The sequence below is a fragment of the Ischnura elegans genome, chromosome X, assembly GCF_921293095.1.
Source record: "Ischnura elegans chromosome X, ioIscEleg1.1, whole genome shotgun sequence".
Taxonomy (NCBI): Eukaryota; Metazoa; Arthropoda; class Insecta; order Odonata; family Coenagrionidae; genus Ischnura; species Ischnura elegans.
The window spans coordinates 64,621,473-64,648,562 of NC_060259.1; the positions used below are offsets into that span (position 1 = coordinate 64,621,473).

The 27,090-nt window shown below is 39.8% G+C and overlaps 1 protein-coding gene across 8 annotated transcripts in view; it reads right to left on the reverse strand.

Annotated features, from left to right (window-relative positions):
* Positions 1-27,090, reverse strand: part of LOC124171921 (IQ motif and SEC7 domain-containing protein 2) — a 251,094-nt gene that overhangs the window by 70,161 nt on the left and 153,843 nt on the right. Inside the window, exon 1 of one of the 8 annotated variants that reach the window (XM_046551340.1) lies at positions 8,556-8,760. The exons of the other annotated variants lie outside the window; for them this stretch is intronic. Within the exon in view, the coding sequence (XP_046407296.1) occupies positions 8,556-8,725 (170 nt within the window). The 5' untranslated portion in view covers positions 8,726-8,760. Of the gene's footprint in view, positions 1-8,555; positions 8,761-27,090 lie in introns of those variants that run through there. 8 annotated transcript variants of the gene reach the window in all.

Sequence of the window (27,090 nt, forward strand, 5' to 3'; positions counted from 1 at the left end):
CCTACCACATCGTCCACCAGAAAGAGACGAAATCCAACTAACAGCAGACGAACCTCCCCGCATAATCCGTCTTTCAAGAAACACGTCTCGCTCCTAATTCCCTCCCCAATACGAACTACAAAACCTTCCGGCGTGACAGGGGGTGGCTGGCAGATGTTAGAGGGGCCATCCTTGTTCGCCTTGTAACGTCGAGCGCCCCCTACCCGAGAAGCCTAGACGGCCTAGAAGCATGAAATCGTCCGTGTTGAAGTAGGGACCGCCGCCAAAGAGCCCATACGCCGATCAATAGTCGACGTCTCGTAGACCACACAGTCATCTATTCCAAGGACAAGAGGTCAGTGCCACCCTTCGAACTCCAAACGCGGTTGATGGCGACTCCAAATCAAAAAGAAAACACGACGTTTTATCTTATTTATTCATTCCCACACCACCGAAAGCAGCTCATAGCCTTTAACATAGGGCTTTTCAATGATATAGCAGTTAGGTGATTGTTTTTCGGGTTCATTCCGCGTTGACTCATATTTTGCGGACGACAGTTTCGGGCACGTTCCAGCTCCCGTCTTCGGGTCCAAATTCGGGTCATCTGGTTTTGGACCCGAAGACGGGAGCTGGAACGCGCCCGAAACTGTCGTCCGTAAAATGAGTCAACGCGGAATGAACCCGAAAAACAACCACCAATCAACTCACCGCGGAAGCCTCCGTAATAATATAACATTTACACGTGCACGGACAGCTATGCCCTTGATAGTAGCAACCTACCCAGGCGGGACTCGAACCCACGACCTCTTGTTTGTTAGACGAGGACTTAACCGCGCCACCACCAAGGCCGACTCTTTCAAAAAAATCTGGGTATGGGTCAGTTAGGTGTGGTGGCAACAACTTTGTCTTCCGAACTCTAAGACCCAGGGTCAAATCCCGGGGGTAAAAAACATTCTTGAGGGAAAGCCCGATCCTTCGGATCGATGAGGAAAGGGCACTCCCTCCACAGAACTCCGTCCTTTAAAAAGACGCTAAATAGCGGTCTCCCAGCCGCCTTTCGTCAATAGCGGGCCTTCGCGGATTTGCCGTTAAGTAGCTCACTAAAAACTGAATACATTGGCATCAATTTTCATGATTAATGTTTATTCCCTTCCATCACAGAAACCCAAAAATACTTTGAAACTGAAAAAACATACTTATGCGGAAAAAACATACTTATGCGGGATCTCTAAAACGTTTTTTCTGAAACCAGCATACCGATGGTCGAGGATTTTTTAAATTAGCAAATCGTAATATTATTGACAATCGGTTGGGCCTCGACTCTCAGCTGATAATTCATTCACCAACAACCATCGAAGTTGGAGGTCAATTACTTCCTGGACATTGATGGTCAACTATGTTTCCCCAGCAGTAGAAAAAATAACGATGACGACGAACCAACAGTGCCGACGGTCGAGGATTATTGACAGAAAGTCGTAAGAATAGAGACAATCAGTTGGGCCTAGATTCTCAGCTGACTATTCATTCACCGATGACCATCTAAGTATGAGGTCAAGTACTTCCTGGACATCGATGGTCAACTATGCGTCCTTTGCAGAAAAAAAAACGATGAAGACTCCTTTCCGAATATTTTATTCGTATTTTCACTGACCACGCCACGATAACGTCGACTTCACCGATCCGTACACATCACCTATGAACCATCTCCGGTGAGCCTATTTCCTTTCCTTATGACCGCTGACGCACCCCATTGTCCTCAGGCAGTCACACGCGGCCCTGGCGGCATCGCCGCCTGATTGGAAAAACTTAGCACGCCGCGGAGACCCTGCGTTGCCAGCCTTAGCGCCCCACGAGGACAGCCGACTCACTCCCGTCATCAATAATTACCAACAGCAACCTCGACGTGCCCGAGGCACTATACCTTCGGCAGACAGCCTGCCGATGGGTACAGTCGGGCAGGGTTGATTGCTTCAAATCAAACTGATTTCAATCTCGATTTACATAATTTGTTTTTTTTTAACAATCAATGCTGCAAATATAGGGTGTTTATAAATGAATATCGGGGTTTTAACCCTTTATAATATTTGTTACATTATACTTACAGTTATAAATTATATATCAAATGAAAGAGCAACGCAAAAAGTTTTGTTATTTAGCAGCAATGCACATGTGACGAATAGCCTTAGCCTTTCGGACTGATTTCTTTGGGATGCGAGTGAACGTCTCTCTGACTCGCTCAAAAGTCTCTTCGCTAACCCTCGGTCGTCCCGTACTCTTCCCTTTATAAAGGCAGCCTGTATCTTCAAACTGATGATACTATCTACGGATGTTATTGTCACTAGGAGGATCAAAACCGAATTTAGGGCGGAAAGCACGTTGCACAGATTCAGTCTTTGCAAACTGTAAAACACACAACGCTTTCTGTTCACTATTCGCCATATTTGCTACTACCGCTTTCTAGCGGATCGCGGCGGGAACATTTCACGCACATGGGCATTGTTGCTAAAAACAAAACTGTTTGAGTTGCTCTTTCATTTGACATACAATATATAACTGTAAATATAATGTAATAAATATTATAAAGCGTCAAAGCCCCGATATTCATTTATAAACACTCGGTATACAATCCAATAGACAAGGCAAAATTTAATGTGATGACAGGAGCAGTAAATAAGGACTTGGCTTGATTAATGCTCTTAGTTTTCTATCTCCCGATCTCTTTTTCTCAAATTACGCTATCAAACTCTATATGAAGCTTCAAATTGGGCCATATGCGTAAATTTCAAAGGCTCAAATCTATATAAGTAACGACGCGACCGTCATATAAAATGATCGCACATTTTCGTCAAAACCTAATTCTTTAATGACCTTAAAAATCTAGAGTATTACATAAAATGCCGAAAAGGCTGGATGCACCAGATAAAATTTTTTCATGCTAACTGCAGAGTGCATCTAAAAATTGTTTGCGTTGTCATAGATCAGTAGCTAAGGAGTTGCGACCCCGTCTCCCCTTATTACTTACCACCTGAAATAATGAAGATTCCTTCTCAAACACCCTGTATAATTAGCCTACAAAACTTTAAACCTAAATAACGTGGAGCAACACTATCGTTTACTACGATAAAAAAAACAGGAAAACATTCTTTAAGTGGTTTTTAAGGCAACTAAGTAGATGCACCGAAGCCTACCACATACCGATAGCGATTTCTAGTGCAACGGCGTCGTTCCTTTAACTTTCTTTTAGAGAGGACAGTTAGAGCAGGATGCCCAAGATGGATGGACACTTTCTTTCACTAACGTCTAAACATGGGGAGTGTGAGAGCGAGTATCCGGCTGTGGTGACACCCGAAATGCACCATAAAAAGAAACTGCTGCTCTACAAAAGCTACATCAAGCCGATATTATTATACGCCTCCTCCGCTTGGCCTCACCAAGCGGCAAGTCATCTCAAGCGTCTTCAATCAACAGAAAAAGTCAATATCAGAAGATTTCTCGGTGGCCTAGGGTTTATATGTAACAAAAATAATAGAAAATGCCTGAAGTTAACCCCATCATTGATCACTCTGAAATCTGTACTAATACATTTTTCAAGATCTTTGCACTCCACAAAGAATTAATTGTTGACTTCCCCTTGGGATTATACCCCACATAAAGTCCTCAAAACTGCCCTTTACCCTTCCCATATACCCACTCCTATTTAACTGAATCTATACTATGGCGTTACCACATCATTGGCTAATTTAAAAGAGACCCACTAATCTTTTACTAATTTAAAACCTCATATTTTACTATTGTAATCACATCTTTTACTTATTTAAAAGTGATATTCATATTACTTAATTTGTAAGTGATATTCTCAATAGACAGCAGCAAAGCTGCAACTTCCGCTGGGAGTTCCAGCTTTTGCTGCTGGAAAATCCGCAAGCCGCCGAGCTATCATTATGCGAATCATAGTTCGCTTGATTGATTCAATAAGTATCAATAGAGACAGTTTTCAAGTGACATATATGGGCGATCACCAGGGCGGAGAGAATGAGGTCATGTCAAATCCACATACCCTCCCCGTCGCTGTGCTTTCCGATGCCCGCGGCGAGAGTTCGACTCGACGGCACGACCGAAAAACGGATGTGACATTCGGCGTCGCTAACGGTCGCAAGATTTCTCTTTGGATTCACGCCGTGAAAGCATTGTACGGCCGCGTGATGTGAGTTACTCCGCGGGAACAGACAACACCGGGTCATCTCCCTGAATGCACTCAATTTGTCGATTGCCCTTCAACCACCGCAACTGTTTCATTGAAGAAAATGCCAAAACAAAAAATATATAAAAATTGCAAACGGAAGAAGTCGCAAAAGATAGAAAACCAAATTCAAGATTAAAAAATTAAATTGCTCAATATATATTTTATTGCGCTGTGAACCGGCCATTCTTACACTTTTAGACGACATTTTTCCGAGTATTAATAGGTTTTTTTGTTCCTAATTTTATTGTTCATTGAACGCGCTCTCAAGCAGCCTGTCTTCTTATCCATCACTTACAGCGCCCTGGACAAAATGATGCTTAATTATGAAAAACTAAATTCGAATGCCTTTCGGTATGCGGTATGATACTATTCGCCATTAAAACTAATTAATTAAAAAAAACGTCGTCACAAACCCACAAAAAAGGTCAAAATGTGTGCTGGGAGACCCAGTAATACAAAAATTCAGTCATATTCGACGGGAAACACTCAACTGCTCAAATATAAGGAGCCGTCATTTTTGCACCCCGAGAATTAGATAAATACGTTAGAGCTCTAATACTGATTGTCGTACACAACGTCTTAAAAACAATGCATTCGGGCAATCTTAATGTGGTTTAACGCAAATGCGAACCGAGTGTTTGCTTCTCTCGTAATTTCTGAGCCAAGCGAGGTTAAATTCTCCGTGCTCTTCTTCTAGACTTCCGGGCGCACCATTATTTACGTTGGCAGATTTTCTCCTTCTCTGCGAGATGCGTCTCCTGGCCGATTAAACAAGGACGCGACTGGCAACCCGGAAGACCGTAGAGGAGCATTGGATAGATCAATCTATGCACCTCGTTTGAGTTCCTCATCCATAGTCACAAATTATACAATCACTTCCAAACTAGAATCTTCATAAAAGCACTTCATTCATTGCATGCTTTACACCGACAACTACTTAGTAATCATTGTCTTGGGTATTCATACCCTTCGAAGTTTCTCGAGACCTCCGTCCTCGGGTTAACTAATTAAATTCTCACATCGTCCGAGATAATCTTGTGACACTGATATTTAGTCGGGTGGGATTTGACTCACGGCTATTTCGAGACTACAATGACGGCAATCAACTTCCCCATAGCAACTAGTATATCGTCTTTTCTCATAACAATTGAGAATAGTTTTCTGAAAGGGCACAAATATAGCTAAGAAAATTTGTACAGTAGACAGCCAAACAATTTTTCCCGCAGTCTTGCCCATCGTCGCCGTAAGTCACACTTCGGGAAAATTTTAATTTCTTCAAATCATCATTTAATGCGCTGAAACGTTAATGTGCAATGAATTACCGCTAAATCAGGTTGGTTAGTATCGCTCAGTGACAAAATTTAGTAATTTTTGGAAAAAAACTTGTATGTGTGTATGCATCTATATTTTGGTTACTCGGAGAAGGCAGTATCTGCATCGACATAATAGCCTACACTCCACCTCAAGAGTCTGGCAGGGGATGAGTATTATTTCCTAACATACACAACAATACATGTAACTCAGGTGAAGGTGTTACCATGATGACGCGCAAATCAGGGCCGTAGCCAGGATTATAGGCTAGGGGAGGGCAGGCATTGTCAGGTCGGACAACAAGTATGTGTCACTGGGGGGTATAATTAATACAATCGTAAAATGCTTGCAGTTCATATTGCCCAGGTCGGGCGAAAATTCTCCCAGGTTGGGCGGTGGCTCCCTGGATATGGCTCTGGCGCAAATGTGAGTGGCAGATATTACCATTATCCTAGAATGTATCACTCATTACATCAGCGATACGCTTTTCGTTAGGATCTTAAAGATGGCCACATGACAAGAGAGCGGGGAGAGTCTATGTAACATTTTTCTGAACACTATGGTTATCCTAGGAACCAGAGCACATTGCAGCGGCTCACTTCTGGCCTTATTGAGGGGCTAGCTTGTGTCGCCTTCCCGGACTGATGTCCTTTGAGGCGAGACGCCGTGCTATCTAATGTCTCTTCCCTAGCTCTTTATTTGCATTTGCTGTCAGCGTAACAGCTGCGAGCAAGTAGTTGACCTCAAAACGCCTCCTTCCTCGCTTTGGCAATCACTATTCCAAAGAATTTCTGCGTGAGGAAGCAATTGATGGAAAATTAGAGTCATGTCACTTCCCTAAAGAGTCCTTCTACCTCAAAACGAAAACACACACGCCCGGCGTGACTTTTCGAAATAACAAACACCGAACCAAAGAACTGATCAGCAGGCCTCCTTCTCCATTGATGACCACTTTTTTTAAGGATAAGGAAATAATGGAATGAAATATGATTTGCAACCATTTTACCGAGTCGCCAACGAGACTAAAGAATTCTCTTCCCCATTCAGTCGGAATCGGTAAATATACGGAGGAAAATCCGTAAATTGCAATTGGCAGCACAGAAATTACTGATCACAAAGTCATGCAATTGACCAACGCGAGGTTACATCATTGATGTGGAAGGGGAAAATAACGTAAAACTCAGTCATCCATTGTAAAAATATGCATCCTGCGCACAATAATAGCTAGACAACTGTTTCATTCAATCGACTCGTAATTCAGGGCCAATTGTTGCTCCAGATATCACAAAAAAAACTATTTTCCTTCACGAACGAGAAAGTAAAAAACTACCACGAAATCCACTACACTGAGAACAAAAATACCCACGTAGTTTCACTCATAGATAAACTACCCAAAGATGTTACGGACAGAAAATGGCACAAAATATACTCCACAAAAAAGGGCACTCATTGTCAACGTTTCCAGAGTTACAGTTTCAGAATATAGGATCGGGAACGGTCGCTGAACCTTTTTTTCACTCAAGCAGCACAGTTTAAGAACATATCTAGCATTATTTGTCAACTATGCAAGTAATTGCGTTAACTACTAGTTTAAACAAAACTGACAAGAAAACGATTTTCATTTTGTTTTCATCAATTTTTCTCCTTTACTATCGCAACTATTGGATGGTGGGTACCAACCTTCCCCAGCATTCAGTCTGCAGTCTTTGCATTCCTTATCTTCAGTTCATAGCTTTTGAGTCCCATTATTTACAACCACAAGCGTAATTTACATATAAGAGGGGAAAAAATCTTGAAGTATTTTTTTCTACAGCCTTTGGCCCTCTCAGCTTGGCGTCTCACACGATAGCTTGAGTCTTGGGTGTGCGTGGGGGTTGAGATCCTTTGGCACCAAGACAAACCCACGCATGACGTAGGGGGACAACAACCTGTCTTCACTGCAATACGAAGGGGGCGGTGGCTCACGGGGACACGCCAATGGAAGACAACACCACGCAGATACTCTTGTGTCAGGAAGCGCAACACTCAAATATAGCAAGATGAGCTCTCGGGTTTTCCTCCAGGACTCGGTGAAGTTCTGTAATGGGATTTCAAAGGTTGAGCCCGCCAATCATCAAGGAGTTTCACCAGCTTTCCAAGCACTTAAACCAGGGTGAATCCACCTCAAGACGACGGATATCTCAGTATTTGAAACACAATTGCGAAGCCTCATAAGAACCCGTGGAATACCCGAAGGCTCTTTGTCCTAAAAACACACTGGGAAAATATACGTGCATGTCTCAGGTGCGACGCGGTAAACTCGTTTCATTCCACAAGAAATAAGAACTAATAGCAATATCATTTTAAGACAGTTATCATCGCGACATATATCGATATGAAATCTCTACTGATGGTACTCGATTATGATTTTGCACAAAAAACGCGTGGCGCGAAGAAACTGAAGGTTTTAGTACAATATTAGGTTTCCCCTATATTCGTCTATAAATAGAAATACTTGATTCTTTTTAAAATATCACCATACTAGATTGAAAATTAGAAATTGATATACTAATTACCTCCCTACCTCATTGAAGTTAGGTAAAGGGAGACATATCTCTGATCTTGATGCAAAAAACCTAGTAGCATCCCTGAGGCAAAAAGAACTTCACTGTGATTCTCAATTCCAAGAAGCACTTCAGTTGTCTTTAACTGTCTTCATTTGTCGAAAATGGAACTGGAAAAATATACGTACATGTCTCCAATGCAACGTGGTTTATTTGTTTCATACCACAAGAAGGAAGAACTAATAACCAGAGGCTATTAGTTCTTCCTCGGAGAGATATGCTCATTACCTCTCTAATTCGTTGAAGTTAAGTAACATGAGATATACTTCTGCTTTCGATGCAAAACACCTAATGAAATCCCTGAGGTAAATAGAACTTCACGGAGATTCTCGATTCCTCGCAGCACTTCAATCAACTTCGACATGTATTCAGCGGTCGTTCTTTCACACCGCGAAATCCTTCGACAGTCCCTCACTCACCTGTATGTGACCCGGAGGTAGTGCCCACTGTACACGAGCGGACCGTAGTACTTGGAGAGGGACCGATTGGCGTGGAGCGGTCCTCGGATACGGGCCATGGGCCCTCGGGGTCGCAACACCGGGATGGCCTCGAGGTACACGATGGGCGAGTCGGATCCTAGGGGAAACATGGCGGGCACGCGCACGACGGGCCGCGTGCGGCGGCGTCGAGGGCCACACTGGCGAGGCACCTCCCGAGGCACGGCCGCCAAGCACGTCCGCCGCGAGAAGAGGGGTGCGCGCGCCACGGCGCCATTGTTCCGGTGTGCTCCTTTGAGGGACATGGGCCGAGGAGTGTCGCGAAGAAGGCCTTCTTCGGAGACAGCGCGGCGGGGGTGGGGGGCGACCCATTAATTGGAGTAGGAGGCTACCGAGAAGGCAGTGACAATTGGCCCCCGGGCCTCGCGACGAAATAGATCTGGTCCGGTGGACATCGACTGGACTGGTTTTCGTCGTCGAAGAGTGTTGGTAAAATGATAACTTCGCGTTTCCATTTAAAAAAATGAACTTTATTCGCGACCGGTTCCACTGCCGTGTGACATCATCTGGACCACATGACAGAGGCGGATTAATTTGGCAATGGGAGTAGGGAAAAATTTAGGGAAGCTTGAGGCAGTGCGAAGTATCTCTTAACAAGGATCAATAATTACTTATTCATTAGTATAGATATGGCATTAATAACTTCTGTATCCTTTAGTTCTGCTGATTAAGCACCAAAAATAGTCTCATTAAAGTAAGCTGTTTCTGATGGTTGATCACCCCTGCCAAACATCTTAGGGGTGGCTCGCAGGGTGTTATGTAGATGTAGATAGATGCACGAACGTAGTTGGAAGAATTCTGGCAACTCTATACTTTGCCGTCGACAGAAGTATTGCAAATACTTCCTCATAGTTTCCCCCTTTGTCTGCTTTGTAATGACTGCTTTTTCCTAAAACTATCTGCTGATCATCTATAGATGAAGCATCATAGTAAGTGCGGAAATATCAGACTCAGAACAATACTTTCCCTTCTGTACCTTTGGGAATAGTGCGAACAAGAATAAATCGAAGAGATGTCATCTATAGATGAGGTAACGCATACATGTGTATGTATCAGCAGTAAATCATGTAGATGGTTATTAACAACACATGTATCCCTTAATGCATGTTTATGGATATTCACAGCACTTCTAAAAGCATGTATTTTATGTCATAGCTTCATGGGCAAATTGCCTTGATGAGAAGTTGGCAAGTTTTGCCTCTGCATGGATGTGGAAGTATGATTTGCTAGCATTCGTAACATTTTTAAGGCCGTGTGCTATGTATGCGGGAATCCCCTAGCTACATGCTGGTGATTGATCAACCCCTGCCAAACATCATAGAGGTGGCTCGCAGGGTATTACGAAGAGGTAGATAGATCCATTAATGCAGTTACTTAGAGTAAGGTATTACAGGAAGAATTTTGGGCACACTAAGAGACAAAGTATGCCAACGTTTCCTTACAGGTTCCCCCTTTGTCTCATTTGCAATTTCTTTTTTTTCCCAAAACTATCAACCTAGGTGACATCATCTATAGATGAAGCTCCATAGTAAGTGTTGAATTATCAGTTTCAGGAAAATACCTCTGTACCTTTGGGAAATTTACATTCCTCCCCCTTGAATCCTTTAATGTCATAAATTTCGCATGCGTGCGGTTACAACGATAAGAAAAAAACGAAATATATTTTATACTTTTGAGAAGAAATCGAAATTACCAACCCAACCGCCTCGCGGCTAAATAGATCTGGTCCGATGGCCATCGAAGGGAACGAAGCGACTGGATTTCGTCGACGACAAGAAATGAAGCTGCTTGGTAAAATGATAACTTCGCGATCACACAAAAAACAAACTTTATTCACAACCGGTTCCGATACGGTGTGACATCACCTGGACCACATGACAGGGGCGGATCCGAGCATAAAGCCAGGGGAGGTGGGGAATGCAAGGGGAACGTGGGACAACATATTTTTTATCCATAGAATATGGTGCTAAATGAAGATTTTTGCGTTCTATTTTTGAAAAATTTATAATTTTATCCTAACAGAAGGCGTTCAGATGAAATTAAAACCGTTCCATCTCTACATGAAGCTACGCAATAAGTGTTTAACTAATTCAGGGGTGATATAACAAATGAATGAAAACAATAATTGTGTTTACCTTTCTGTTAAATCTACTCATCCATCATCTCACTACTACATAGATCTCACCAGATGATCATTGACGGATAGAAATAGACTGGTTTTCACAGATGAGAGGGAATGAAGAGACTCAGAAATTGATAACTTCGCGATCTTACAAAAAAAAAACTTTCGGACCAGTGTCTCTGGCCTGAGGAGTTTTAAGATTCCTGGGCAATAAATTTGTATTTTTTCAACTAATATATGGCGTCTACCTGGGAGTAAATGCGACGGGTCATCCGTATATGACGTTCCAATAATGTACATATATTATGTGGATCAAAAATATTAATGACGATATAAAATAACCAAAAAAATTCACGAGTACAGTCGATTACAATCCACCTGAAATACAACTGAAGTTATCCCCATTTTACCCCATTCAAAGGAAAATAACTGTATCGCAGGGAAAATTTACAGTCGTGGAGCGATTTAACAATCTAAATTTACTATCCTATACGACAGATGAGTTTAAAACCCCCAAGGTATGTTTCCACAAGCGCATAGGATTCCAAAAGCTGCCTGCTTTATAAAAAGACTAGTTCGAAGGGAGTAAACCGGAAAATACAGGTACAGCAGAAGAACATCATTAAAGAATGCCGTAGCAGTTGAAGGTCAAATTCGGGAAGAAGCGGAAACTCATGTCAGAGAAGTGCTTAACAAACCATTTTGTACGCATTCCATTCAAATACCGTGGAACCTGGATGATTCGAACTTCTTCTATTCGAAATATTCTTTAATTCGAATATTTCTCTTGGTCCCTAGCATTTTGTATTCAAACAATGCTAAAAATTCCTGGATAATAAGTCGAATTTTTGGTGTGTCAAATTAAGATATAAATTATATTCTACGACTCAAAATAATTGTGAATCCATCGGAAAATACGCTTTACTAATGCTATTGTGAAAAGGTTAGTGTTAGACAAAATGCGTGCCAGCATAGAGTACTTCAACCATTTGAATATGTTGCAATCTTTTGAAACAGCCGAGAGGTTTGATTCGAGGAAACAGGCAAAAATATCATCCTTTTTTGAAAAACAATAGGTTTTGTTTTATGGTTGCCGTCCCAGGAGCTTTATGTTTATTTTTCGACATTCTGTTAGTCGATAAATCACGTATTAAATGTTTTTAATCTCTTAGGTTATTATGATTCTATAGCAGAGTATTATGCTATGACATCTTGTCTAAACGTATACGATTGCGAGTGAAGTTGGTAGTGCACAGTAGTTCAGATGTACCGAGGACATTTTAAGGTTTGAATAAAAATGATACTATACTTTACTTCGTATTTTGTTGAAATGGACATTCCTGCTTTGACGTTACTTTAATCTTGTTAGTAGGCGTTAATCAAAGCATTTATACTTCAAGGAGTCAATTTAATAAAGAGTTTTGGTTGGAAATATGAATATTATTGTAAAATAAAAATACTTTGATCTATTTCACACTTTAAAGAACTAAAGTAATACAGTGTGGAATGTGACCGTGTCTTCCATTGAATTTTATTGCTTTGTACCTATTTATTAAGGACTTCTTCAATACTAATTTTTAGACAATTTGAAGTTTTTCACTGATCCCTTGATGCTCAAATTATCCATGTTCTATTCTGAAAAAATGGCTTGGTGGTGGAACTGGTTAACACACCTGACCGGCAATCGGGAGATTCGGGTTCGAATCCCGGCAATGTCAAATATTTTTTTCACGGAGAACTACATCCGTTGGTGTATTTAAGAAATTAAGACATCGCACGAGAGTGGATTTAAAGGAGGGGAACGTGCCCTCCCAGATTCTTAAAAAAAATGGACAAGATTTTTAATACAGTTATCATTACGTTCGTATTGTTTTGTGTATTATGAAGCCTCAATCATTTGATTTAATATTAATAACTTTCATCCTGAAATAGAGAGAATACTTCGTACAGTATTTGTTGTAAGTTGTTTTTAATCTCAAATATCAGACGACCGTTTGTCCGTCAGGCCCTTGACCCCCCAGAAAAAAATCCTGGATCCGTCCTTGGCATTGTATAAAATTAATCCTTTCTCCCATGGCGAGTCATTAATATACCAATCTTTAAAGGGTGGGGGAAGACAGAAACATGCTAAAAAACATGTTCCTAGGTACAGAAAACTTAACAAAGTAAGCACGTACACAATCGAAGATGTTTTCTTGTTTTTAACAATGCTCTTGTTATTATTATTATTGCTACCTGAAGAGGAGCTATCACGTAAACCTCGAACAAAACCCTTTCCCTCTTCTATTTCTGGCTACACCCCTGTACACAGCGCGAGACTTCCGAAGGTCCTTCAACCCGGTGGCCGTGTCCGATCCCACTCCAGCCGAGTCCCATTTCGATACGATTCACCTGAAAACCTCACGCCCGCACCTCACCCTTGGCCGATGACAATTGCAAGGGGGCGGATATGACCACCGCCCCACCCACGCCTTCCCCCCCGACGCCTGCCTTTCCGCCCCGCCCCTCCCCCACATCCGCTCCGCGGGAGATGGCGATCGCTAAGGTGACACGGCTCGAGATGGCAGCGGAGGACATCATTACTATTAAATTATGTTTAACTCAGAATTAAAGCTTCCTGGTGTGATCGAACGTGATGGAAAGGAGTCAATACATTTAGGATTTTTAAAAATTTCTGTGGTCTAAGAATTTTAATCACAATACTGCATGACTCAAATGAAACATTTTTGGATTATTGGATGGATTTTTACGTAGAGGTGAAGGCGGATAAAGTTTGCCTTGAAACAGCGAGGTACCAAACTAGCAATAATTTTTTTTACTCTTGCGGTCTAAGAATTTTCTGACAATATTGCAAGACTCAAATAAAACATTTTTTTGGATAATTGGATGGATTTTAACGTTGAGGTGAAGGCGGGTGAAGTTTTCCTTGAAACTGCGCGGCGTGATAGCAATAATAGACATTATTAAAGGTAAAACATGTTCACGGTTTCTTATTTTTCAAAATATTTTCAAATTCCAATGCGAGGGTGCATTTATTATTTTTTTCATTGTGCTTGTGATGGATATTTTTATCTCAAGGAACTGACACGTCTATAAAATAAGCAATTCTCTCTTCTTTGTTCTAAAGTTCTATGTATGGTTACATGCTAACGTTTTATCTGAGTAATTTTTTATCATTACCGTTATTATCATCCAAGTAGCCTGCTGGTTAAGGTCAGCGTGCATGGAGCATTTGCAAAATATTCCAGCCGTCTACCCTCCCATACCGAATTTACCCCTTCAATTCACAAAAAGGTCCATTCCCCTTTCATACTGCCGATAAACACTATTCTCTCTCTCCCCCCTTTCCCGCCTGTCAAGCGCTCTTCTCTCTAGCATGCTTTTTTTAACATCCTCTCCCTGCTTTTTACTCGCTCCATCCAAACACACTATCTCCTCCGTATCTCATCTAAATATTTCTTTCCTCGCCCACCATGTCTAGCACTTCCTCATTCTTTTTATTCTCCGTCCATTACACCGTATGGATATTTTTTTTTCATTTTATCAAATTTAACAACGAACTACCAGCTGCAATGGCTACCCACAAATCTCTGTGACTTAAATCCAAAACACAACATGATTGAGCTTTTACGCAATTCATTAACAATATACTGAAAAAAATGATCTTCGCATGCAATATAAAAATGCTATATACTTCATATGGACAAGTGGTCAGGAATATAAAGACCCAATTAATTGTTTTTATCTAGAATGGAAGGATGATTTCTCACAGCGGAAAGTCAGAAAAGTGCTAATGATGAATATCTTAATATTAACATATATATCCAACTATATCTAAAAATATCCATAAAAATATGTATCTAAGATGATAGAAATATAGATTTTATATTTTAAGTCATACTTTTGGTGATTCACGACATGCAGGGTAGAATGCTTCGATAATGATAGTAATATTTTATTCGCCTTTTAAATGGGTGGAACATTTTTTATATTCGTTTCTCGGTATGATGCTATTAACAATTTAGAACACTATCTAGTAAATTGCATTATATTTAACTGATAGGCCATATTTGAAATAACCAATCAGGTTCTTTGAGTAGGTAGATATTAAAAAACTTAACTCCATTCATATCAGATTTCCAAAAGAAATTGATGAATTACGCAGGAAATGCTTCCGAGAATAGGCATTAAGTCGGGCCCGAAGTCGAAAGAGGCAATCTCAGCGGGGTAGAAGCAGCATAGGAAAGTGGACTGCGACCTTCAGGCGCACGTATTAGAGTAGCAATAAGTGCGATGCTAAAACTAAAATTTTAGCGATGAAAATCCAACGCATAAAGTACAGCAGCCTATGAAAAATATTGACCTTTGAATAAAATTAGTCTATTTTTTACATTAAGAACAAAGAGATGAAAAAATAACAAAATCCTATGACTTAACAATACGGCTTCTTTCTAACTCAGCATCCATGCACCTTTACATTACGTAGCTCTCTAACAGTAAATATGAAGATTTATGATCATAAAATCCAACCCAACGGTTGATCAATCGTAATGGATAGCTGCAATGTTTTATGAACAATTGAATTTTAGACACAAAATTCGCACTCAATGAATTCATGGGGAGCATCCTGTCACTCCAATAAGTCAATGTTGCTAATATGTATTCGAAAGTAGTTCACCCACTCAACACTCTCCCAAAACATCTCTTAAGTACTGTACCTTTATCACTCACTCCATTTGATCGAATATCACTAGTCTTAAATCATTCATCCGTCATTTAGGTATAGCATAAACACCATAAAGATTCTCCTTAAAATTCCATTATTTCTATAATAAAACAATAAAATAATAACAAAAATATATAGGCAGTAATAAAACATACTGGTAATCTCCTGCATACTTCCACTATGCAAGTATAATGTTTCAGCGTAAGATAGCATTCTCATCGTTTGTCTTACCGCCATAGATATCAAAAGTTTCCACAAAAAGAGTTCCAAAACGTTTCCATACGATCCCATAACATATAATGCAGCCAAAATATCACTTAGGATGGAAAAAAATGCGACTCACTCTTTTCCTCGAAACCCCGATTGCATTACACACCAGGAGTGACCATGAAGATGGACGTAAACAGCAAGTGCATTGGAACTTACCTAGAAAGAAAAAACAAAATCATCAGAAAAAATTCAACCAGAGAAGTAACAATTTCAGATTTAAATTATCTTTCCAAGAGTCGCACTGACAGACTAATGACATGCTTATGTTTCAGAAACCACGTAAAAGATCACATGTTTCTCACAGCGGGACAAAACATGATCTATTATTCAAAGCATCTGATGGTCACAAAGAAAATTTCAAAATGGAATAATGGAAGAATTAAAATACCAGCAATTCAGCAGACATACATGCCGAGAAGTTACTTATTATTATTACTACACTTAGCGGCTAACGAATAATTTGCTAGCCAAATTCAAGATCTTGATTATTGCAGCATTAAATATAAGTACTCCACCATTTAAAATGTCAAATACCTATGTATAAAAATACCATTACGTATCAAAAGAGTGGAAAATATTCAATTTCGAAAAATTTTAAGAAAGTGAATAGAGAACCGAGGTAGTTTCATGCATGCGTCTTTCACTTCCACGTCGTATAAAACCTTGAAACATAATGATTCGAACGCGGCATTGGAGGACCTGCTTACTCATGACTTGTCAGCACATAGCCGTTACTGGTTAAGAAGCAATGGGTATTGCGATAGCCAGCTAGCTATGTTGAGGATAATCCCTCTCGATTGGTATGACAGACATATTCGAGTTGACGAGACATTTTTGCACCCCAGAAAGCTTCCGGAGAAGTCCCTTCATGAGAAATTCGCGCGACAGCAAAGAAAGTAATGTGCTGTGTCCAATACCATAGTAACGGATAATTGCAACGGATTGAAGATTTATTCGATGGTTGCAAAAAAATTGACGTCGTGTTAAAAAGAAGACGCTTGAATCCATTCCCTATCATTTTTAAATGACTCGGGTTTCAACATTCGCCACCACGTGTAAGATTGCAATCATTGCGACTTTTAGACTTTTAAAACTGGGTCTTATGTAAAGTATTGTTAGGTCATTTTATGCAATCATTTCATAAAAGTTGTGGGTTTTGATAAGAATCATTTTCAAAATGGTGGCGTTTTTCAGCCATCGCAGACACATTTGAAGGCGTTGATTTAGATGAGAAAGTTAATCGAGTTGCAATTGAATAAATGAATTGTAATCATTTTCGTGATAAAGATTATCCCTCCATAAATTCCATTTCCGAGAGATAACGTAGATTAACAAACGGTATTTCTGCATAGCATGGCGTTACGCTGAATGATAGCATCGAGATTTTTAATGGAAAAATCTAAGCATTAATAAATGACACCTTAGTTCTCCACAGAATCACAGTTTGATTTCCACATTTGGTCAGAACGACAGCTGGTGAAATACATGCTTAAAACACCAAACACCCATGAACAGAGCTTTATGTGGATTCCCCGAAATTAATAACGAGCACAAATTGAGAATAGAAAAGCACAGCACGGGGTCTGGGTAACAATGCTTTTACTAAGTGGGATTAATACCCATCTGCAGGATATAATGGGTTGAAGGAATTTGAAAGGAGTATTACGATTCACAGAATTCACAGATTGAATAAAAAAACTGGGATGAATTTTGAGAAAAAACAAAAATGTCACCATTAGCCTCTCCAAACAGGTCACAAGGCACACTGAAAAACATAGAAATAGTTGCTCATTTCGGCAATTGGCTCAATGAAGGCAAAATAAATCAGTTTCATAATTCAATTCGTTGGTTAACTTTATCCATTTCTTCTTAGAGTCACGTTACAGTTTTGAAATATTTTTACCAATATATCGCAATATAATTTCATTTTTATCGAAACATTGTGACAAATCCATTCTAAAAAAATAAATATGGCAGATATAACACCTTGATACCGTCAATACATTTTCAATTAATCTATCCTTTCTGCAGTAGGATTTAGTGTCCATGGTTCAATTTTGGCTTGGCTACAAGTGAAAATCTTCCCTTGTATGTTCATGCGGATTGCATCGATGGCAACGCGGAAATTTTGAGACTGCAATCTTTCCAGGTATACAAATTGCGAAAAATGCAAATACGTTTTTACAGAAAAATGTATGTTATCTATACGATCGTAAATTGATAAAAAAAAGTATTTTATGCCTACCTAGGAGTGACTCAATGAAGGAATCGATGTTTTTGTGAAAAAATCTTCATACTTGATGAATCATACCTAAGTTCTCCACAGATACATTTTGATTTTTTAAAATTTGATCATGTCAAATTAATAACGAATACAAAGCAGAAGGAATTTAAGTAAAAGTTTTTGGATTAGAACGTGGTGAATGACGGAAATAAACAAACTGAAGTGGAAGCATCGTTGGCTACTTCGATTCCCATCGGTTGTACTAACCGCGGGGGATGGTTCCCGTCGGCGAAGGGCTCAACCACCCCCGAGGGTCATTTGGCGGACCCTCCGTGCCCAACCCAAGCACAGCGCGGCCTGGTGCGATGCGACGCGCGTGACGCGACTGCCCAACGACAAACCTCTTCCCGCTATGTGACCGAGATCGGCGCCGCCTCCCGACCCCCTCCTGGCCAACGCGATCACCGGAAGACGACAGCGTCGGCGCGGGGTCGTCATATCCGCCGGCCAACCTCACCTACTTCAACCAGGGCCGGACACAATCACGCCACAATAACATCAAGGGTTATAAATGACCGTAAGTTTCCCCGCCCGCACAACTATCACGAAGGCTATTCTGGCATCCAGCCAGGTTAAGGTTCCATTTCTCTTAACCTATCTCAGAAAGATACACTCTCTAAAAGCTTGTTTACATGCCGAAGTTAACTTCCAAAGCGGTCAATTGTCACTCTCGACTCTTTTCGTGTGGACAGTACTTGTGAAGCACTACGAAGAGTACGAAGAGTAAGAGAAGTACTAATCGAACTAAGATTCCATTTGTCAAAACCAATCTCAGAAAGATAAGCTCTCTAAAAGCTTGTTTTCAAGTCGAGATTAACTTTTTAAGCACTCGACTGTTACGCTCTATACGAGTGGACAGTATGTGCGAAGCACTGGGGAGAGAGGCTAATCGATTAAAGATATAGTCGATCTGGATTCGATATATGGGCGAATTGGAAGCAGTTCAACTCAAACGCAGAGGAAATAGATGGTTATGGATACATAGCAAGCAGCACCTTTGATTTCACTATCCACACAAGGAACATAGAGTTAAATTTATTTTTTTTCGAATTTTTAATTTTAAGGAACAAATCGCATGGCAAAATTTATGTTACTCACAAAGAAGAGGAGATAAAAATATTTCTCTTTCGCCACCGTTATTTTATTTGCTTACGGTAATACTTATTATATTTTACTACTTTTTAATGTATTGCTATTGCAGTCACCTTCGACTCGTAAACAAGACTTAGAGACGGCATGATATCCAAGATAAGCGACCGACAACTGAGGTCATTTGTGCCAGAAAAATGAGTGAAGAAAAGCCGGCGTCACCTTTGCCCTGCGCGTAGCTGATAATTTTAAGTAAATCACATTTAAAGTAACACAGCTGATAATTTAAGCATACCAAAATTAAAGTAGAGAGAGTCTCTTTACGTAAATCTGTTTTTAATGAAAAAATAATGTATGGAACGCAACGTACAACACCAAAATTGAAACTCTTCGTCGAAACATTTCATCCTCCATCCCGCTACCAAATTAATGCCTCCAACTTTCCTATGGACGGAACGATTCTACTGAGACTAATGACTAATCAACACATAAATATACTAGGACGCTCATTAGTGCACAAAACACCATTTTTATCAAAAATAACGCATATCATTCAGCAAAACGCAGCTGTAAGAGGTCTTTTTTGGCTCATAGTTCGTAAAGGCCGCATCGATGTACGAGCGCTACGGTTGTATGTACGCACGTGCCAATGATATTCCTCAATTAGCACAAGGTAAATACTAAGGTGGTATACTTGAATTGGAATTCGGTCCTTGTCATTCTCCGAAAATGTGGGAAAAATGGAGACCTTAACCCGGCAGGAAGGCCTTTCACGGAATAGTTGTGGGATAGCTGTCATTATAATTACAACTTGAAATTACCACCGATTTTTCAATGAATTTTACCCATTATTTTAAAATAACATGGATAAAAACTAATAAACTATACATATTTGGCATTGATACCAATTGGGTAATTGTGCAATACGACTCCATATTCCTTACGTACGATGCCCGTTATGTTAAAGCGGCGAGGATTGACTGAGATATATTGGATGCTAGAAGAGCGGGGTAAACAGAGAATCCAGTGCAAGAATATGTGGTGGTTTGTGGTTATAATGTGGTGGTTTAAATAAACGGCCCGTGCAGATAACGCTTTTTGATTGAGAAAGAGATGTGATTATCAACCGTAACTCGACGCCAAAGAAATCCATGACGCACAAACCGTCGTCTCGGTGAGTAAACTTCAACAGGCATTAATTAAGATAACTTCAATAATGACACAGAATAATTACTAGTGGTTCCCTTTCATGAGAAAAATCACATTTTATGGAATCCAAAACGGTGTCTTAGACATTCACTAAGGAAAGTGATCAATTGTGTGTCTTTTAGTTCCGTCAAATTATGAACATTTCCATAATTTGATGGAAATTTCAAGGGTTTTTGACCGCGTCAAGCTATCCGAGTTCCACTATGCGTGAAAACGATTCGTGTGTGCATGAATGAAGAGCCTGAGCCGGAGGAAAATTAGAGAAAACTGCACCCGGAACATTCAAAATGAAAGATAGCAATCAGTTATACACTCTACAGCAACACGCATACTGTAAAATCTGCAGGAGAAAAGAAAAAAAACTGAATTCCGCGAATGCCGCGAAGTTGCAGGGTCGTAATCCCAATAAAATGATTTCTCCTCGGGACAGAATATTCTTATTCCCGCACTGACAATCCTCGGGGCCATATAGCATTTTGATATCCATAGCATTTTGATGCTAACATCATGCACAAAAAAGACAATCACTAGTCTCAAAGCGTAGGAGTACTACTTAATGAATTGCTAACAAAATAAACATTCGAAACAAAAAAAACAGAGTCATACCAAATACAGAGTATGATAAGTATCAGACTAAACAGAGTTTTAAAAAACGCTCTTACTTTAAGGGTGAAATAAACAGTGGCACGTCATATCATAGCTCTTAGTAAGAAATGTGAAAATTTTCAAACACAATTAATTCCGATCGCATTGCAACCAATGGGAATTAACTGCTCGAATAATTCCGATTAGTGTCTAGCTCATACCCTAGGAACTTAATTCATCTATAACTCAACAACTATTAGCTAACATGGTTACACAATTTGTGAATTACAAAATGTTTTATTTCTATCTAGGAGTTTCCAAATTAAGTTCGAAGCCCTGTGGACGACCAATATATTTGTAGAAACGTTGACAAAGAAGTAAATACTTACATTTTTTGACAAAACCTAAAGATAAACTGAAAACAATTCTATCAACTTACAAAAAGTGGTCAAAAAGCAAATTCGTTAACCTCAAACTAACATTCGTTTAAACTATGAACTCCTTAAATAGATAGGTCTGATGCGCATACCAGACTCCACCGAGTGCACAAGCCGACTGGGGGCATGCGACCATCAATCACGGCTTAAGAGTCTCAGACGTCCTTCGCAGCGGGCAACCATCAAGCCCGATCATATTCCTCTCGGTTCATCCCGGAGGGGGGAAGAGAGAGAAACCCTGGCCGTGGACGGATTGCCGATGGCAATAATCAATTGACTGGGTCGATTCAACCAATTGATCTCCCGCTTGGGAGTTACGCCAGGGTAAAGGACACGGCACCCCCCGGCGACACGTGGGCGGTGGAAAGGCGGGCAACCACCCGTCGCCCGCGACTCCGCATGGAGACACCAACGAGAAACTGAGTACAGTGCAACCTATCTTAAGCGCCATGATTAAGCGGGAAAGTTAACTCCACGTATGATCTTGTTCTTTCCCGGCGTACGATAGGATACGACGATTGAGATACGATAATTAAGGGATTACAGCGGCATCTACGATGTAATTTCACTGCCGAGACTTGTTGTGCATAATGTATTATGTTGTATTAGGACAAGGTCCTAGGACAATAAAATTTGTTTATATTATTATGTCACCACAGTGAGATTGTGGGAAAAATTTTGCACATCAATAAATTGGCAAAGAAGAAACAATCAGATCATACAACGATAGCATTGACCACGTCATACAAAGTGCTTTCAGAAACAGCAAAGGTAACACAAAAATGTTTTTATGCGTTCAAGACTTCAGAGAGAACCGAGTAAGAAGAGGTGGAGAACATACCTAACTGATATTTTGTCTTCCAAATAGATTAAGCTAAACCGGTAGAACACCTCTAATAATACTATTTAGTAGTTAGCGCTATAATTTCAAAACAACTTTTTTGTGAAAATGTCTCAATATTCTACCATAATAGTTTTGGAGAGTAAATAATAAAAATAAAAGAATATTTGTAAAGCGATTATTTTACGTCAAATGATACTTATGTATCATGATGATAATAAGCGAGCTATCGAAAAAAATCAGCTGATATTGCAATCACTAGAAATCATAATGGGTAATAATAAATCAAACTCTACCGAAATCTCCCCATTGAATATTTGGAGCTATTTTTCATGTCTTCTGGGCATGACTAAAAATGAAGCCATGAGTTAAATCAATTTCCTTCGTTAATTGCCAGCCCATTACGAGAATTAATCATTACTCTCATTAAAACTCAGCGGGGAATTTCATACCTTAACCGTGGATATCAATCAAATAAAGACCTTAATATATTTATAGGAACAGCAATTGATCCATTGTTACCCCCTTCTTATAATAATAATCTTGTAATACTTTTTTAAAACGTAAGATAGCGTCCTGAAATTTTCAGAGTACATATTATGTACATCTTGCTAACATTTGTATGCATATTAAATATGGATGTTTACACCTCAGTATTTTATCGTACGTACACATGTTATAAAGGAAGTTCAGGGAAATACTGACAATAATTTTCTCTTTACACCCTGAAATTTTAAGATGATAGCGTAGGTTTTTAACAAGTAATCCGTCACTCAAAAAGACTGATTACAATGGTCGAGCTGGAGTGATTCGCCCTTTCGCCAAAAATCAAAGATGGCCGTATGGCATTTTACATCGGCGAGACCCATACTAAAAGAGACTTAGTACTTAGCAACAAGGGTGCCTTTGGGTCATTGAAGAGGAAACATGAAATCAGCCAGCAGTTGAAGGATAATTTCTGAGAATTAAGGTGTCAACGAGAGGAGTATCATCTACTGATAATATATGGCGATTTCTTAAAGGTTAGAACTATTACGCCACAGATTTCACTGCAATATAGCATCACCACGTAAAGAACATTGAGCGTTTGCCAAGACGCATTGGCAGATTGTTAGAGGGTGGGAGAGGATAGATGGGGGGAGTGTGAAGTGATTCTCTCCAAGCGAATCTCCATCGCAGCATATCTGATCGGCAATCGGGAGATCCGGGTTCGAATCCCGGTTAAGACAAATGACTTTTTCACGGCGAATTTCATCCCCTGGTGTGCATAACTTTGCACTTGTGCGAGTGGCTGTCTACAAAGTTACTTGTATATGCAGTGCTTTTGAAGTTGTTCTCGATTGTCCAAGGTAAGGTGTGCTGAAAGAGAAGTAGGCAATGCTGCAAAAGAGCTGCTCTCCAACCAAATGTCAGCAAGAAGCGACGACAGTGGATAATAAGTCCATATCTTCAAACAAGTTCCTCGCAGTTTATCGATTCCAATGCCAAAATAATTTCATGGTAGGATTTAAGGTTTCTCGGCCTATGCAATGCATAAGACGTTCATGACGACTGCTTAAGCACCATTCGTAAAAAGTGGGCTATCGCAAAATTTCGACCGTGAAATCGCGGAAAATTGTGGCGATAATGTATGAAAAGCACAATACTGTATATTAGCATACTGTTTGATTCAAATTCTGCGTCAAGTGATTTATTTACTTCGCTAGTTAATAAAATACCACAATCAATAACTGGTGATAACTTAGATAAGAATACTAATTTATAATTACATTGTGGTGAAACCATTGCGTCTTCAATCAAACTCCGGCATGAGAGGAATTATAGAACACGACACTTCCATTTCGAAAATAAACGATCGAAATTGGACTCATTGGAGCAGATCGAAATGATCCAGCGAACCATTAAACCAAATGGGCTTCATTTTGACGACAAAGCTCTCTTCCTACCCATCAACTTCACTCATTATTACGTTCCGACCCACTTCACTCCCTCACACTTCAGGAAGGACTTGATCGTTCGACCTATCGAAAACGACAGCAAGCCATATGTTTGGCCGTCAACGATGCGATGGCGAATTTAGGTAGGTCGAGCTAGCCTCTACCAGAGAAAAACTTACCTACTCGTCCATGAAGGATCTTAATATGACTTGGTTCCGGGTGAAGACAACGTTAACTTATATTACATTTTTAACAATTTTAAGAAAGATTACTAAAAAAGATCAGAATATATTTTTCTCAGTAAAAGACCACCTAACATACATAATAAAATACACAGAATCATCAATTTCGAAAAAAAACGAGTGTTCTGATGAAAGATATTGTCCATGGAAATGAGTTGGAAGGGAGGAAAGGTAAACGTAGGCCTCCGACGAGATATATACAGCAGTTGATGAAGAATGGAAGACTGAATAATTACTTAGGCGTTAGAATATAAGCTAATACGACAATTGAGTGGAGAGCTGCATCAAAACAACATTTAAACTATTTACTGTTGATGATCGCAGATGATGAAAACGAGTGTACTTAACAACACTTCTCGATCGACGCAATGGTAGTGTTCCGTAGTGAAGAATTTGGGAAATTCTGTGATACGAAAATGGTTTGTTAGTCACCAATTTGTCAAAAAATATCTCGTGCATTTCTACTCTCATGTCAGGGGAAATTGCATTGCATTTATTAGATATATCACTAATAATGACAATACTCAATTAATACCTCATGCACTAAATGCAACTTAAAAGCCTTTGAATTTCCGCACCGTGAGCAACTTCTCCAAAAACAAGTGGAGGAATGCAGAAGTGGCTTCAAATCAAGAATAGTGGGCAGCAAGTTATAGCCATTGCACCAGTTCCATAAATTCAGATGATTTTATTGTATATTTCTACATCAAAAACTTCTATCAAAATATAGAGAAGAATACCTAGAGTTAGCCATAATATAAGATAATTTCCAGCATAATACACACCCTAAACATAACCTAGGGCTGCTGTAATTGAGAAAATAAGTTGGTTCCACGGATCAACCGCACGAATCACGCTTAATGGCAATACGTGTTAGTCTGTTAAGACACAAGGATAACTAAAAAAACTAATTATTGATAAAGATTGACTTAAAATTAGACTGATTGTTAATCATTCAAAACTGACGAAGAAGCATGCAAAGTCTGTTTTTCCCAGCGAACGATGACAGTGAAGATTTCTCGTGTTTCACATTGGGTAAGGTCCTCCATATCACCTTTCAGCGTTTCGACGTCCAACTCGCCTGCTTTATCCGAATAGCATTGGATTCCTGATACCCTGAGGATGATGGGCGAGTGCACATCGAAACGTTGGAAGGAGATATAGAGGACTTTATCCGGTGTAAAACCCGAGATATCTTACCTGCTGATGAAGAAGCAGCTGGTAAATTTCATTTTCTTCATCATCAAATTCTTTAAAAAAAATGTATGGGTGACGTAGCAAAGGTTTGGGACTATATCACCTTCATTTTTAGTTAAAATATAATTGTTACCATGAATATGGTCGGGCGATATCCTCATGCCTGAATGTGATCGGTTAGCATCATTAAGTGGAGATAAGTGGAGGTTTAAATTGTAGACCAATAATTAAAAATTCCATTCCGTAATTGGACCCACTTTGAATGGAATGGCTGATGAGCATAGGTTGTCACTAGGGGTCGTCAGCACCCCCTTCGTCATGCGTGATACCCACAAAAGCGAGATTAAACTGGCGAGGAGGGAGCACGGCATTCAGGGGAATAACAGAAAGTTGTGAAACCGCCTATTTACGCACTTGTCTAATATCTCTGGCAACTACCTCTCCATGAGGGCACACTGCCTTTATGGAAAGCGTAACGCTGCAAAAGTAAGAGCCGTGATTGGTCCCATATTTTAGCAAAAAACTAAACTTCAACACTGCATTGACAGTATAAATACACATCATTCAAACAACTATCAAATACTAATCAAACAACTATCGCATACTTTGGGCTTTGTAGGTAACGTAGTTCATACATCACTGAAAAAATCCTGATACATATGTTAGCATTTCAAATAACGTGGCTTCTAAGAATTTATAAATAATGTAATTAATGCTATTTTCATTCGAAGATAAGGACCACAATTTGTGATTATTACATGGTGAATTCACTTTTGGGGCTTAAACCGCGCTAATGCTCGCGGTAAAACTGGAGAACTTCAGTTTTGAGTCTTATCAACTCCAACGCTAAAATTAATATTACCTCGTAATGACTGCACAAATTCATCTGTGCCTTAGAATTTGCTTAAAATTTTAAGTGCCACATGGCCAAGGCTTAGGAACAAAATATGAAATCATGGCTATTTCCACTAAGGTATTGAACCAGCACCAACCCACCCCATATCCTTCCGCCAATTCATGCTTTCACACTTCGATCACGAAGACAATTGATGCGTTGCTAGGGAAAATGTTGGTCCCAACATGGAAAATTTTAAATGAGGAGCTTGCCACCACTAACGTCACACGCCTTAAGGTCCGCGCTTTCTATTCGCGATCCGAAACAAGAAACTCAAATCCAAAGTGAGTAATTGTATTTATTCACTCGTGCCATTTACTCATCTAGGCTGAAAGTAATGTTATGAATAGGAGCATCAAGTGAAAATATAAACGGTACGTCATCAGCGGTCATGGTTGATGCGGGGACAAGCTGCAACGATGGTTAATCCTTAGTTACATGCTAAGCGGGGATTTTGCCGCATTTTTCGAGAATTCAAAAAAGCGCGTTTAATGCGCATAGATCACTGGTTGCACACTTTGGTATTCCATTTCTGAACTTTTTCCTCGACCCAGAACATTATCGTCTGCAATCCCTTAAGAAAAAATATTATAAGTATTTATAAAGAAATTTGCATATTAATA